The sequence below is a fragment of the Trachurus trachurus genome (assembly GCF_905171665.1).
Source record: "Trachurus trachurus genome assembly, chromosome: 9".
NCBI lineage: Eukaryota > Metazoa > Chordata > Actinopteri > Carangiformes > Carangidae > Trachurus > Trachurus trachurus.
This window is the reverse complement of record NC_139895.1, coordinates 27,065,444-27,081,135: the sequence shown is the minus strand read 5'-3', so window position 1 is coordinate 27,081,135 and position 15,692 is coordinate 27,065,444. Positions and strand designations below refer to the sequence as shown.

Here is a 15,692-nt window from a genome sequence, read left to right as displayed (position 1 = left end):
GTTTGTTTATTCAAAGAACAGAAAAAAAGCCAACATAAACTAGTTCTATAAGCCTAATAAAAACAGGCCATGCAAAAGAAGAGGAGGATAATGGGAGCCATGGTGTCTTTTTTCTGCTGCCAGTCATCTCCAGGTTTCTCACGTACCTGTCCCGCAGCATCCAACGGTGAGATGAACACATCGTCTTCTTCTTCTTCTTCTTCTTCTTCTTCTTCTTCTTCTTTATCTCCATGCTAAGAGCGAGCTGTCCAACCTTCGAATACACACCGTGTGTGTCTGTGTGCGCTGTGACTTCGCCTGCAGTAAAAACGTTGCTCTCCTCCTGCACCCACAAGCTACGCACTAACACAAGCCGCGGCTGTGCGTCGTCTACATGGCTGCCGAGCTGAGACAAGCAGATGTGGGAGTGCCAACAACAGCTGCGCACTGACGGGAGTCCGGTCCATGGTAAACAGGATAAAGTGTAGACTGCTGAAGCCCCAGGACAAAGAAAATGGATGGAGCGTATTAAAGAGAACAGCGACGTCTTTAAGTGAGCGAGCCTGCACAGAGCCCAGTTAATCAGCGCTCTCGCTCTCCAGCTGCTGCCACAGGTTTATGCTCTTTTGTATGCGCGCCCTTCATCCACCATCTGTGTTTCCTGGGCAACCGAGGACTGCCTGCAGGCATCAACACAACCAGCTAATACACGGCATCCACGTCAAACCACAATACACTAACCTACGCTACTTCCAGAATTGAACTTAATAGCTTACTGTAACATAAACAGTCTTTTACAATTTAATTGTTCACCTCCATCCACAAATATCCGTATTGTCACATAAAAGCCCTAATTGTGACTGCTTAATTTGTTTACTGATGCTCTTATGATATTTGTTGTTTTGAGGTTTCTTTTAAGGAAATGAATGAAATAGATTAACAAGAATAAAGCCATTATATAACACAATCATTGTCTTATCAACACAAACACATTCTCATAAAAAAAACACACCCAAAATGCATTAGAAGCACAAAACCATAGTTGGATGATGTAGGGTTATTATAGTAGACTAGCCTACTGCTATGCTATTAATGCCAAGTGTATCATATTTTTTGAGACCTCGCTCTGCATCATCAGTGTCATACTTTTTCTTCTAAAAACTCACATGTATAAAACATAAAATTTAAACACAAACTGCGAGCAAATGCAAAATGCCGGATATAAGTAGCCTATAATAGGAATTAAAATTAAAAATGTGTCAGAAGGTCCAATAAAGACTCAAAGAATTAGAATTCTCTGTCAATTAATTTGATGGTTCAGACCAAGAGTGGCACAGATGGGCTATTTGAAGAAAGCATGCTTTTTGGGGCCTATGGGTGGTGCTAGAGGAAAGGACATTACAGTGAGATACGTGTATGGATGAATAAACTTCATTATAATGCTGTTGTTATAGAACTCCAAAATGGAGAAACTGAGGGATCGATTTCATTTTTTGTTATGGCTCAGCATCTAGCTACTTGTAAAAGCAGTGGTTCTGCAGGACTGATCAACAAAAGAACCAATAACAACTTCATTTATTAGAAAGTGTAGGCTAATGGACATTTTTATGTTCACTTATTGAACTTTGAAGATGTATGCTCATGAACTTTAGGTGAACTTCACTTTTCTGCTCTGCATGGGGCAATATGCAGGTGTCCGTGTTTATTTTGTGATGATTACGCAGTTGTCTCCATATCCAAAACCACAGTGAGATGTCAACAAAATGTCAACATGCTGAGGTGTGAAAAAATCACAACAAACCTTCAGTTACAGACAACCACTAGCTTCCTGCCTTTACATATGAGTTGTTGATCTTATAATAGCACAATATGTCAAAAGTACAAAAGCGCTAGGTGCAAACTTGTACTATGCAAACTTATTCTGAAAGAATGCTATAATGTTACTGGACAGTGTATACTGCCAACAATGAGGAGCGTGTAGCTCCTTCTCACTCTTGTGCCTATGTAATCTGACCAAATCTCAGTGTGCACTCTAATGCAGACGTTTGTGTGTGACAGTCCACCTCTTGCAAGATAAAAAATAAAGTAAGTGCAACCTTTCTTTGCTGGATTTTCTCTCTCACACGTTAAGCTAAACCCCACGCATGCCCCAATTGGGGTATTAGACATAGGCCTACAGAACAACCACAGAGCCTCTACAGCACTAATTATGAAAGAATATAGCTAATCATGTTTTACATCAAATTAAACAGCCTACAATGTGTAAAAACCATGTTTATGACCTAAACACTACTCAAATAAATAACTAAACATCAAACTTCATGAAGCACCTCTGTGTGGACCCAGTCCACATTTCTGGCTCGTATTATGCAAAACACATCAGCTACCATGAGCCGGCTACAAAGATTGGAACATAGCACCCGCGGCTAACACAGAAGCTAGCCTACCTCTTTTATATACAGTCTATGGAAGCTACACAGCAGCACGGCAGAGACAGAAGACAAAAACAAGCAAAGTCGAGCAAACACAGACACTGCTTGACCAAAACATGGTTGTAAATTTCCTCTTACCTTTGCTGTTTTGCCGTGAAAAGTTTGTTTTATGGGTAAATATTTCCAGTTTGAACTTTGACCGGTGTTACATCTAAATCGGTCCGGCCGCGACCGACGGCTTGGGGGAACCTTTGCGCCGCACACAACAGCCCAGCTGATTCTGATTGGCTGCCAGTACTGTCAATCACATCAACGTGGGTAAAGCCTCATTCTATTGGCTCTAACGGTTAGAATGAGCTGTCAATCACTCGAATCAACCAATCCGCTGCAGAGATAGAGCTAATACCAGAGAATTTCTAATATTGATATTAGATATTAGTCAATAGACTGGCTCTGCTAATACCTAACCAAATAACCCAAATAAGCGGGGTCAGTGCAGCTTTTACGCAGAGGGACACAGAGGGCCTAGAAAGTAGTTGTTATTTAGTTGGTTTGATTCTTTTTCAGTTAGTTTATGTTTTGATTGATTAAACACTGGTTTATAGTGGCAGGTGGTTCCAAGCTGTGCCAAAAATGGACATTTTGGAAAGCTCGCCTGAATATTTTGTAGTAAAATCTCAATAATTTTGTAGGCAACTGCTTCACTTTATCAGAATCAGCCACCACAGAGATCATGTTCATACATTGTACAATCATTTGATAGAGGTTTTGAGCTTTAGCAGCATCATTCTGACACTCCTCCAAAATATGATTTTTTGGGGGGCGAACATTAAAGGTGTACAGAATTGGCCGTTTGTAAGGAGAATGAATTTGATTGGTCGTTATCGAGCGGGCGGGATATTCAAAGCTTGGGGCGAGCCCGCGCTCCGTGTGTGTGTGTGTGTGTGTGTGTGTGTGTGTGTGTGTGTGTGTGTGTGTGTGTCTGTGTCTGTGTCTCAGACGTTTGAATGACGGATTACGGATCCAATATCAGTGGGTGAATCGTGTACAGGCTGACGTATAATCCGTGCGCCTGCATTATCCAATGCGGGAAAAAAAATACACACATTCATCCCGGATTTACTCAAAAATAGAATTTTGCACAAAGTTTGGCCTACATCGTCTGATAGATGAGTTATTACACTAATTTTATGACCCAGAGTGGGCTTAAATTCAATTTTCTTTTCTGTACACCTTTAAATTTATTTAATTTTTGCTGTGTGTCATCTTCATTTATTCTTCACCAGTAACACATATACTGAAATTTACACATCTCAGCAATTTCTCATTTTTTTCCCTTTACTATGACACCAAAATTATTCAAATAGACCTTTTGGTTGCAGACATAGTACTCATTTTATTATGGATATGCAATTTTCGAGAAAAGGCCTAGAAAATAGGCTTGGTTTTTTTAAAGGAAATTTCCACAACAAAAGACAATCTCCATTTTCACCCTTTGATCTTTATCAAAGACCTACTAATAATTTCCAATCCATCTGTCCCTGTGGAGGAGGTTCTCCTGGCAATGGGAGACTGTGTGGGACACCCCAACCAATCCTCAGCTGTAGAGTCTTTTTTCCCAAAATTTACTCCTTTCGAGACCCTGGAGTGGGAGCTTCAGGACAGTGGGCTCAGGGTGAACGAGCGACAAACTGGAGCATGTCCAGTCTTTTGAGGAGACAGGTGTTCATGTCCCTCACCTGTTATGTTACCTGTATGTCTGTCTCGGACCAAAAGGTGTCCATCAGAGTCCGACATTTCACGCATGCAGCACATGCAGAATTAAATGGTATAATAACAGGCGGGGACGCCGTATAGCTCAGTGGGTTGAGCAGGCACCCTATATGCAGAGGATACAGTCCTTGGTGCAGCCAGCCCCAGTTCAAATCCAAATCTGGTGGTCCTTTGCTGCATGTCATTCCACCTGTCGCTCTCAACTATCCTACCAATTAAAGGTAAAAAGCCCCAAAAATGGCCGCCGGGAGCAGCTGCTTGGCCGGAGGGTTTAGTTTTAGTTTTATTGTGGATCCCCATTAGTCCTCACCTTGGTAAGGACTATTCTTCCTGGGGTCCAGACACTCTTACGTGACAATCAAAACACAATACAATAAATTACAGAATTAAATAAATGAAAAACAACAAAATGATTTAAAAAAAATTTTTTTTACAAATACAAAACAACCTTGACTTTTCAAAACCTTAAAAAAGTTCTTTACTAATAATGGTGGGCCGGAGGGAGCCTTCTCCCATGGTAAAGGTCCCTCGTCGACCCCTGTGTCCTGAGCCGCTGGCCAGGGGACGTTCAGTTGAGTCGCGGGTCGTTTGCAAACTCGTACAGGTTGTTATTCACCGGAGCGGCTGCTTCGGTTGAGCTGGGGGGTCTGGATTACGTGGGGAAGGTAGAGTCCTCCTCTCCTACTTCCGTGTCATCAATTTCGAGAATGTCAGAACCATTCTCACCGTCTACATCGTCGTCCTCCTCTTGCCCGAAGATATCTTCGAACTGCAGGGGTATGGGCTCAACTTCCTCCATTGTGTCCGCCCAGCTCCTCGGGGCTTGCGGCTGATGGGTCGCGTGGTCCTGAGCGGTACCTAAAGTGGCGAGGGAGGGGTCTTTGCCATCAGGACCGGTCACAGCCAGTCTCAATCTCCTCCCCAGGATCTTCACCGGCATCGTAGAGCAATGTTCACAAACCTGCGGATGCGCTAGCTGAGTGTGCTTAGCTCCCATGCACACTGTGCACATAGGGTGGGGTCTCTGCCCAAAATCCTTGCTCCACATGATGTGGGGCAATTGCAGGAAGAGTCCTTCCCCTCCTTCTGCCCATCTCTTGTAAAGGGGGATGTGGGGGCAGACATGCCAACTGGGGGAGAAATGCGGTACTAGGGGGTGAGCCAGTTAAAAAAGAAAATCAATAGGGTATATCGGTGTGAGCCTGTTATGTAGTAGAGAACAGTCCGCCGCTACGCGTTAACTATGCTACGAATGAAGTTGACTAACAAGCTAATGTTAGCACCTAGTTGAGCTCGAGTTAACGTGAGCACCTGACCTGTCAGGGAGTTTGCCACAACGCGGTCGCAATCCCACCGTAAGTAGGCCTACTGTCAGCACAGTCCAGAGTCTGTTGGTGCCACGTTAGGCAACGTTTCCCTTGGCAGGATGTCTGGTAGCAGGCAACAATCTCGACAACCAGATGTACTGAGGGAGCTCTCGTAATTTCTCTGAGGAAGAGAGCGAGAATGGCCCGGACGGGGCGGTCGCTCGTGGTATAGAGGGGCGGGACCTTCCCCACACATCGACCTGTCTGACAGACGTTGTGTCATTGGAGCTTCTGTAAGGGTCTTGCCAGAAGCGATTCCCATAGTGAAACACAGAGTGAAGAACTGAAACAAAGGAAAATTATGTCTTATAACCTAATACAATAATCACAAAAACAATCAAAAGGCTCAACAGAGGTCTATGACACCCAACCAGTACCCTAGATGACAATATGGCAAACATTTACACATCCTCCCTCTGAAAGTGTAATTCTACTGCTGCAATAAGACTGCTATAAATCCAACACAGCAGGGGTCACTTCAAACAGTAACACTGTACAGTCAGACACTGAAATGGACCGTACCATTTGTACCAAATGTTTGAGCATCTTCCTGGTTGGCCTCACCCCATCAGTGGCATGAGCAGTCTCTGCTCCAGTGTCTGCACCTGTGTAACTGTAGCCAGATTGACATCGGCTACAGTGGTGCCGTGACCCGGATGCCCTGGGTGGAGTGAGTTCAGCAGGGGTGAGTGTAACGGACCTTGGATGCAGCTGAATGTAATAAATAAACATATAAATACAAGTAACAGGCAAAATCAGAGCAAAGAAAACAAAGCAGTATGGTGGCAAATTGACCTGTGAAATGTATAAAATAAGATAATTCATTTGAAAACCATATTGGATAGAACTATTTGTCTGAATGTTTCCTATTTCTCAGATAAAACATTTAAAAACGTTCTTTCCAGTCTATAGCTGCCTCTTGCTGCCTCTTCATAATTCTTCATCATTTTTTTTACAAAAGGATAGGCCTACATGGTTTTTGTTTTTGTTAAAATGTGTATTTATGGTTCAGTGTCAATAAAGGCAAAAATAGGACTCAAAACTGCAGGTTTGAAAAGCTCCTGACAGCTAGGATCCATGGATAGTGATTGCATTGTTGTCAGTGTGTAGGTAAACTTCAGAGGAGTGGTCTCTCCTGCATTAGTGTTTGTTTAGGGACATGAATTGGTATTTCAGAGATTAAACCTTTTCTGAAGTGACCTGTCAAATTGTAGGCATTTGAAGCGAGACATAGATCATCCTAATGGTTAATGGAATCGAAAGGTTTCATTCATTTGTCATTTTGTAAAAAATAAAATAAAATAATATAGGCCTAGGCTACATAACAACGGGTTTAAAATCAAGATACTTACACCAAAAAAATCTAATTGGGCAGACCCTGTGATAAAATAAGAAGGAATTAAAATATAACATAGGCTATAAAATGAAGAGATATTTATATAATGTGCTTTTATTTGTCCAGTTGAGGGCGACAGCGTGTGTGCTCGCCGAAGTTTGGCCTTCTCGAGATGCCGTACAAGTACCAGTCTCTCTCTGCTCTCTCCCTCTCCCCAGGCTCTATGGCTCTGCTCTCTCTCTCTCGACATCCGGGATATTTACAACATTGACGGGCGGCAAATTTCCTCGCTGCCCATGCATCGGTCAGGTCTTGCAGGTCTCTCCGGCCTGTGTCAAGTCACCGAGCATCTGTATGTGAGTAATGCTAAGGCGGCTAATGACTCCGCTCAGGTGTCTAGGCATGAGATAACCTGCGTCATCAACGTTACCGAGACCAGGGGTCAGTGCCCTGCTCTCCCCGGGGTGGAGTACATCCACATCCCGGTCTCCGACTCCCCGCTGTCCCCTCTCAGAGATCACTTCGACCGTGTGGCAGATAAAATAGAGCTCGTAGCAGAGCACGGAGGCCGCACTCTGGTGCACTGTAACGCCGGTGTGAGCCGCTCCGCCGCGCTGTGCATGGCCTATCTCATGAAGCACCGAGGAGTGGCTCTCCTGGAGGCCCACAGGTGCGTCAGGACCTGTCGACCCATTGTGAGGCCCAACAATGGTTTCTGGAAGCAGCTCATCCGATATGAAATGGAGCTTCGTGGATGCAACTCTGTCCGCATGACCTACTCCTCCATTGGAGAGATACCGGACTTGTATGAGGAGGGGGCCAGGAATATGATGCCAGTGTGAGGACTTTATCTTACTGCACTACCTTGTGTGGGCCACTGGTTAACAGAGGTGTGTGCATCTGTGCAGGATGTTGATCATCCCTCCTGACTTATTATGGGCAGACTGAAGCACTGTTGCAATACTTTATATAGCCTACTACTCAAGAAAATATTATGTTGTATTATAAACAACTTTCAGCTGGGTTCTTTAGTGTACAAGAAATAAACCAATGCATCCCAGCCTATGTTTGTAAAGGTTCAGATGTGTGAGTTTGTTGTTTGTCAGTGAGTTTATTCTTTGATCATCTCACAAACCATTCGATTTTTCCTCTGACCCTTTGGATGGCTACTTTTACTTTTTTATAACATTGAGATTTAGATTGGATGCAATGTATTTGTCCTTGATTGTTTTACCGTGGTTGTATTGGTACTTTTAGTTATCAATATCTGAATGTCTTCTACAGCTGATTATTACCACTTACCAGACCTTAAGTTACTGAAGCAGCTCTGTTGATGAAAGAAAGTTTGGGAATCCAGCTCATCTGAGACTTGAAAGTACAAAAGCATTTATTTTAGAGTCATCTGAATTGGTTCGGCAAAGAAACATTTTAAGGACAGCAGTTCCAAACAAAATGAAACAAATACTGGATACTTCATTGAACTCATTAGCTGATTTTCTATTTCACTGTTAAAAAAACAAAACATTAACTTTCTTTCCAGATTTCACAATAAAATATATATTTTTGGACATAATATGGACTGATTTTAATTACATCTCTTTTCCTTTTATATCAGATCTCTTTTCCTTCTATATCTACAGAGCAGCTCTCCATAGGTTATGACCAGTAAAAATATATTAATTTATGAAACAGGCACAATACAATAATCACACACTGAATCACAGTAAAGCAATTCAAATTTTGGCACAAGTCTGTCAGCTATAAACATTAACACACACACACACACACATCTATTTTAGACAGTTAAATCTAATGTATTAGTGGTCAACCTATCCCCACAGACACATCCTTGCAATAGTGCACTCTCAATGGTCAAAACACCACAGGTGTTGGCCAGTTTCCTCGTATAAAATACCTTTGGTCAAATCAATCAACATTTCAGACTAGAGTTCAAGACAAAGCAACAAGTGACACATGGGCAAACATAATAACCAGACTGACAGTTTCCAGATAACATTTCAACACCAGCCTCACTACACAGGTTGTTTTGCATGATATTCAGCATCTAGACAAAATAAGGGACCTTTATGTACAAACCATGCTCATTAGTTGACTCATTCAACTCATTGGGAGACTGCAGAGAGAGATGAGAAGATCAACATCGCTCTTACATTTGTAAAATATATGCTATAGTGAAGCTATGTTCAGAAGGCCGCTAACTTAGCTTAGCTTCGCCTAAATGCTCCACCTCCTGAAATTGTCAAACATTTGACCCAAGGTAAAACTGTGGCATGTTGTTTTTACACTTTTGTATGGATACTTATTTTACTCAGGAAATTAAAGATTGCTAACACATTCATCTGGCCAACACTGTCATACTTAAGCACATCTAAATGCAGTATTGATACATTTTAACTAACAAACATTTTAAACATCCCATAAATCTACACAGTATTTTACAAGGATTCAGATGGCTTATTTCGTTACACAGTGCAATCACATGTCCTGTACAAACAAGGCTGGAATCCAAACAGCTAATATTTTTCATCTGCTACTGAAATATCCTGAGTTCAGGACCTTAGTCAGGTCAAATTACAAGATTGCCTAAAAAGTGGAATAACGACACAGGTGCAAAAACAACATGCTTATTTAACCCTCGCTGCATTTCACTATGTCCCTCAATAAGGCAACAATTTTATCTGCATAGTCATGCAATAAGCATCTGAAGGTAGAAAATAGAACAATGTCCATTTAACACAAATTAATATCAATGCAGAGGACACCAAGGAAACATCTAACACCATTATCCACTCGCCCTCTTAAAGTGTATTCAGCTGCTCCAGGCAAGGGCTTCACGAAAACAACTTGAGATCACATCTGGAAGAAAAGGCAGAGAATTAAGAACTAGTTCAAGGTAGTTGATCAAAAAAGCGAAAACAATTTGAGGTAGGTTGGTTATTTATATCAGCAACCTACATGTTGTTCCAGCTTCTGGTATTCTGTTGATTTAGGTCGACGTGTTGATCTGGATTTCTTCCCCTCCAAAACATAGGCAATTATCTGGAGAGAGCAAAAAATAGACAAAAAGGTTCAGGATAATTTTCATCTGGTTTCAAATGGCTGATCTGGTCTACAAAACAGAGGTGAATTTCATTACACAGGTAACAAACGAGAGTCAGCAAAGTAGATCCATTTGTCTTTGTGTGCTCCATTATGTACCACACAGTACTTTGCAATCAATGATTAGAGCAGATTATCAGCAACTCAAAGAAACTGTTGGATTTCTCAGAAATGTGTGCATATTAATTTTCTTGCTGAAATATATGAGAAGATTTATACCACTCTCATATCAGTATAAGTATGAAGCTACCACCAGCAACTGGCTAGTTTAAATCAGACCCCATATTTCTTTGAGACAAATGTGGCAATGAACTGCTCACTTCTGCTACAGAGCTAGCACTCAGTACTTGTGTTTTTTTTTTTTTTTTTAATAAAATTAAAGTATCACATCTGTTTGTTTCAACAACTATGCACAGACCTTGATGGTTGTCATACTGAGCCACTGAAATCTGGGTTAACCTGAGACACAGGAAGTGTGCTTCAGTGAGGTCTGAATGAGAACAAAACGTTCAGAGGACAAGTACCTTCCGCTTGTTGTGGTAAGCGATGTACAGCACTGCCACCAGCACAGCTGTAGAGACAAGGTAGGCAAAGAAATGACTGCTTTCTGGTTCGTCCTTCATTCCGGAGGAGGGATATTGATGTTTGTCCACACCTTCCTCATCAGTGTCATCCCCTGTTTTCTTCTCATTTGTGTCTCCGCCTTTCTCATTTCCACCATCCTCTTCTTTTTTCTCATTTTTGTCTCCACCATCCTCTTTTTTCTTCTCACTTGTGTCTCCACCTTTCTCATTTCCACCATCCTCTTCTTTTTTCTCATTTTTGTCTCCACCATCCTCTTTTTTCTTCTCACTTGTGTCTCCGCCTATCTCATTTCCACCGTCCTCTTTTTTTTTCTCACTTGTGTCTCCACCTCCCTTGTTATCATCATCCTCTGTTTCCTTCTTTGTGTCTCCACCTTTGTCATTTCCACCATCCTCTTCTTTTTTCTCATTTTTGTCTCCGCCTTTGTCATTTCCACCATCCTCTTCTTTTTTCTCATTTTTGTCTCCGCCTTTGTCATTTCCACCATCCTCTTCTTTTTTCTCATTTTTGTCTCCACCTTTGTCATTTCCACCATCCTCTTCTTTTTTCTCATTTTTGTCTCCACCTTTGTCATTTCCACCATCCTCTTCTTTTTTCTCATTTTTGTCTCCACCTTTGTCATTTCCACCATCCTCTTCTTTTTTCTCATTTTTGTCTCCGCCTTTGTCATTTCCACCATCCTCTTCTTTTTTCTCATTTGTGCCTCCATTCTGATTTCCGCCATCCCCTGTTTTTGGCTCATTTGAAACTCCTCCTATATCACTATCTGTCTCTCCATTTTCCTCGCTAGCATCACCTCCTGAATTTTTGGGCTTAGGGTTAGAAACAGTTATTTTTTCCCCCTTTTTCCCTGCATTGTTCGTTTGCGCTTGACCGGCCTGACCTTTTGATTCATCAGTTGTTTCTTGATTCTTGGTCTGACTGTCACTTTCTTCTACAGGTGGCGTTCCTTGATTATTCTCTGCTTTACTGTCAATGGCATCTGTACGATGATCATCCGCTTCTCCATGAGCAGCTTGTTTAACATTCTGTCCAACAGGTTGGATTGGCTCCGTCTTTTGGGCGCTCTCAACTTTTGCTGGTAAACCTTTAAATTAGGAAAACAAAACAAGTTTTAACCAGCAAAACAAAATCATGGTGACAAGTAAAGCAACAATAGTCTTTTGAATTCTTGGTTGGTGACACAGGACACACAATTTCTCTATTTGTTTCCACAGCAAAGTTTTGAATATTTTGTCAGACCTTGTTATTTTTTCTGATGCCCACACTCGAGGATCAACCGACAGTGGGACTTTCCACTGTAACCTTTTGCCAAATGTCCCCTCCCTGCTCTATAATTGTTGCCTGTGGTTGCACAGCTATATCCTCCTCTTTCACATGAACCTACTCATAACTTGAGTTCATTTGTTTTGGCTTGTACCACAAAGCAGTTTCAACATACGTACGTATTTGTTGTTTGCTTGTTTGTTTTGTTTAACTTGCTCAACTTAACCTAACATTGGCCATCTTAGGTAAAATGTGTAACAAACCTGGTTATACACTGGCTCACACTTTTTAAAAAAAATGTATGCAGCTGGGTTTATGTGAAATAGGTGGTTGTTAACAACATTGCCAGAACCATGTAGCTAGTCACCCAGTATGATATTTAAGGAAACGCTGATACCTGTGGGCAATTGACTCTTAAAGCAACATCATAAAGTGAGCAACATGATCTAATGATTGGAAAAACTAAGAAAGACAAATTATTTTTATCTAAAATTCTTTATGTAGAATTTGAAATTATTTAAGTCAAGCTGACTTTACCATTTAGCACTTTTACCACTACCGGTATTTACTACAGTAAACACATGAATTAATTATCATTAAGTTTCTACCTGGAACGTTTGTATTTGTTTTGTTTCCCTCCCCTGGTGAACAAGCTACAATAGCCTAAATATGTGATGCAGTTGCAAAAAAAAAAGTAAAAGTAATGTCAGAGAGTTTCTGCAACTGAAGGAGAAAATACGAGGTCAAACTGACTGAGATGTATTTAATATTTAACAGTGCGGATCATTTTCCTAATGAAAGACATCAGTTTTTATCTCTTCATGCTATTCTAAACCACAGTGATAGAAGAGGAGTGTAAAAGCATCAACACTGTCAGGAATCCTGTTGGGATTAAAGAATCATTGTTCAATCAAAATCAAACTTTAATCGTTATTCTGTAGTTCCATTAGTCTGATATCCTCCCTCAGTTTGTCTTTAGTCATTTTACTGTAAACTTAGTTCTCGTCTGGATTATGTTGGAATTATTATGACTCAGGCTGTTGGCAGTTGGTGTGCAGTATTACTTAACATGGTCATTTCCCCTGGTAAGAGGTGAACCAACGTGCTAGGACTGAAAATCCAGAATTAAACCTGAAATCCTAACGGCCTCTGGAGGGCCAAAGCCCCGAGGCCTTGGTTAAGCCAGATAACGATAAGATATCCTCGGTATGATGATTGTGATTTGTAGTGCTGGGGGTGTGTGGCCTTTTTATTAACCTGCCACAAGCACCATGCTGTGTAAACAGGACACTGGAGAACAATGGAGGTGTGATAAAGTCAGTGAGCATAACTGAACAGATCAATCCAGTCATGTTTTTGATTTGTTCTGTGTTTTTGTTTCATTTTATAAAGGTTATTGAGCTTTTCAATGTATAGATATTTGGTTTGGAGTTTGTAGTTACAGAAAATTAAAGTTAACCAAACAAAATTCTCCACTTTACTTTGTCCTCGTGGTCCTAGAAGAACATGAATATTTCCAATGTTTCTATTCAGTAGAAATGTTCCCACTGCACAGCACTGACCTGTCATTAGTTCCACCTGTGTCGCGCGACTTAATTCGTAAATTAGCAGTCGAGGGGAAGAGAAGAGGGATTATAGAGAGAGTCTACTGTTTCTCTAACAATGACTGGAAGAGAAAAACACGACGCAAAACTCCACTCACCTGTGACTAAGCAGCAACACAGAGACACACTGAGGAGCAGAAAAATCGTCTTCATTGTGTCAACACACCGGAGTCAACACACACACACACACAAACAGATGTCCTCCGCTCGTCTCTGCTTATCGCTCAGGACACAATCCGGGTCAACTACCTTAATGCGGTTTGACAGGTTGGAAGGTTTGACAAGTCCTGTTCCTGCTTCCGTGTACAAAACCAGCCCGCTCTTCTTCTGCAAATAAAACACACAAACACACAGAGCGACACACGGGGATTTTACTGCTGCCACCTACAGGACGGCTCTGTTAATTCATGCTCAAACACCAAACTTTCTTTCTTTCTTTTGTATCTCCTTTTTAACCGATTTGAATAGAATAGAATAGAATAGAATAGAATAGAATAGAATAGAATAGAATAGGACTTTATTAATCCCGTAAAGAGGGAATTTGAAGTCACAGCGGCAAGAACACACAAGATACAAAACAAGACACAGGATAAGGTTGTCGTAACAGTGTTCGCATGTGCAATAATAACAATAAATATAATAAATAGATTTGCGGATAAAAATATTCACTCACCTTTTCTGAAGAAGTAGTAACGCTGGGTTGTCCCTGAACTCCCTAGTTTAGCAACTAGATATCACATGACCAGGCACAACCAATCAGATGTCAACCCTCGGTCTTGCAACTCAGTGCAATGTGTCAGGCAAAATGTATTGTCATCATGTGTCATCAAAATGTTGTTTGTGCGGCTCAGCCAGGGAATATCTGATGAAGCCTCTGTGGACATTTTCAGTCCTGGTCACAACACATTCTCTTCACAAATGTCTGCACTTATGCATGTATTGTAGCCTATATGGTAAAACAAGACATGTTTACACATCAGAGACAGTCAGCTTGATGAATCCTGGTGTAGAAAGGAATCCAGTGGGAGGCCAGACTCAGCTGTCATCGCCAAATTAGTCAGGTTGATTTGAATATCACATGTTGACACCAAGGAAGACTAAATATTTAGATACACATACTGTAGATGCTACTGTAGCCTATTTGAGACTGACATCCTCCTATTGTATTTACACTCCATTGTACTCAACTGACCTGAACTATATGCGAGAGGGCACTGCTGGGGAATTAAATTATATGTCTATTGTTATTGTTATACAAGAAACATTGCTGTTTACAGGATTCACCACAAGAGGAGTGGAGCGGATAACATTTGTGTTATTGCTGCCACCCACAGGTTAGGTGCTGACATGATGGAAGTATTTACTCCATGACATGGTTGTGTTACTACTTGGCCTCATCAGCAGATGGCAGTATTGATATATAGGCTAGTGCAATAATTTTAAAAAGGCCATCATGACACTAGATTACCTAATATGTATGTGTTTACAGGGTGTTTCAAAAACGATCAACTCATTATGTTGTCCATGTAACAACCTCAGAGGGTATGAATACTGCTATAGTACTTATTCCATCAGTAAATCAAAAGAATTAGCCTTAAGTCACATAACTTCGCAGATGAGAACCATGGTTATTATATTTTAGGGATAAGGACTGAATGTGTGCAGTAGCTTGATGAGATAATGACTCAAATATTAATTGGAGGTGTTTTACATGTCAGCTGAGTGTGGGGGACCTATGGGTGCTTGTAATGAATATGTCTTAATTGTGCCAGGCTCTTTGACATTTGAAAAGTCCAATGATCCCTCTCATTCTTGACACACATTTGCATTTCCGTCTTTAAGGTCAAATGGGTGTGAATAATACATTAGGAGCTTCTTAGGCTCACAGCCAGCCATACCTATCTTCACAAAGGCACCAGCTGAGTCTTGCTAAGCTCAGTGAATGTTACAGAAACAATCAATTAGTATCACTTTAGGAAACCACGTGTGAAGCAATCAGCATCCTGTTATTAGCGGGACTATAAGGTCACAGAGCCAGGATCAGATTTACTGATTGAACACAATGACAGAAACTCACTGGTGTCAGTATTTGTTATTGTGTTGATTTTCATCAGTGTTATTAATGATGATGCTGATGGTGTGGCGTTTTCTGTGTTTGCATTTAAAAAAAAATCTCAACTCATTTCAGTGACTTCTGAAATGACAGTTCTAGGTGCAATATTACGCAGGG

At 41.2% G+C, this 15,692-nt stretch overlaps 2 protein-coding genes across 3 annotated transcripts; one reads left to right on the top strand and one right to left on the bottom strand.

The window, feature by feature from the left end:
• Positions 1 to 7,152: 7,152 nt before the first annotated feature.
• LOC310991637 (dual specificity protein phosphatase 18) lies at positions 7,153 to 8,057 on the top strand. Its single transcript, XM_083979448.1, has one exon. The coding sequence runs from the start codon at positions 7,184 to 7,186 to the stop codon at positions 7,727 to 7,729; it is 546 nt and encodes a 181-aa protein (XP_083835574.1). The 5' UTR covers positions 7,153 to 7,183; the 3' UTR covers positions 7,730 to 8,057.
• A 193-nt stretch (positions 8,058 to 8,250) lies between these two features.
• On the bottom strand, positions 8,251 to 14,229 carry tgoln2 (trans-golgi network protein 2). Of its 2 annotated transcripts, XM_083979447.1 has the most exons (6): positions 14,136 to 14,229; positions 13,561 to 13,789; positions 10,966 to 11,679; positions 10,532 to 10,710; positions 9,864 to 9,947; positions 8,251 to 9,764 (listed from the first exon to the last, which is right to left on the bottom strand). In XM_083979447.1, exons 2-6 carry the CDS (start codon positions 13,613 to 13,615, stop codon positions 9,759 to 9,761), a joined length of 1,038 nt encoding a protein of 345 aa, XP_083835573.1. In that variant the 5' UTR covers positions 13,616 to 13,789; positions 14,136 to 14,229; the 3' UTR covers positions 8,251 to 9,758. The 2 variants fall into 2 exon arrangements, with proteins under 2 accessions (XP_083835573.1, XP_083835572.1); XM_083979446.1 differs by having other exon boundaries at positions 10,532 to 11,679.
• Between the last annotated feature and the right edge of the window lie 1,463 nt (positions 14,230 to 15,692).

Excerpts from the sequence above, each read along its gene's own strand:
- tgoln2 (XM_083979446.1), bottom strand. The coding sequence starts at position 13,615 with ATGAAGACGATTTTTCTGCTCCTCAGTGTGTCTCTGTGTTGCTGCTTA. Across the intron at positions 11,680-13,560 it reads GTGTTGCTGCTTAGTCACAG|GTTTACCAGCAAAAGTTGAG; the intron begins GTGAGTGGAGTT and ends CCTAATTTAAAG. Across the intron at positions 9,948-10,531 it reads CTTACCACAACAAGCGGAAG|ATAATTGCCTATGTTTTGGA; the intron begins GTACTTGTCCTC and ends TGCTCTCTCCAG.
- LOC310991637 (XM_083979448.1), top strand. The coding sequence starts at position 7,184 with ATGCATCGGTCAGGTCTTGCAGGTCTCTCCGGCCTGTGTCAAGTCACC.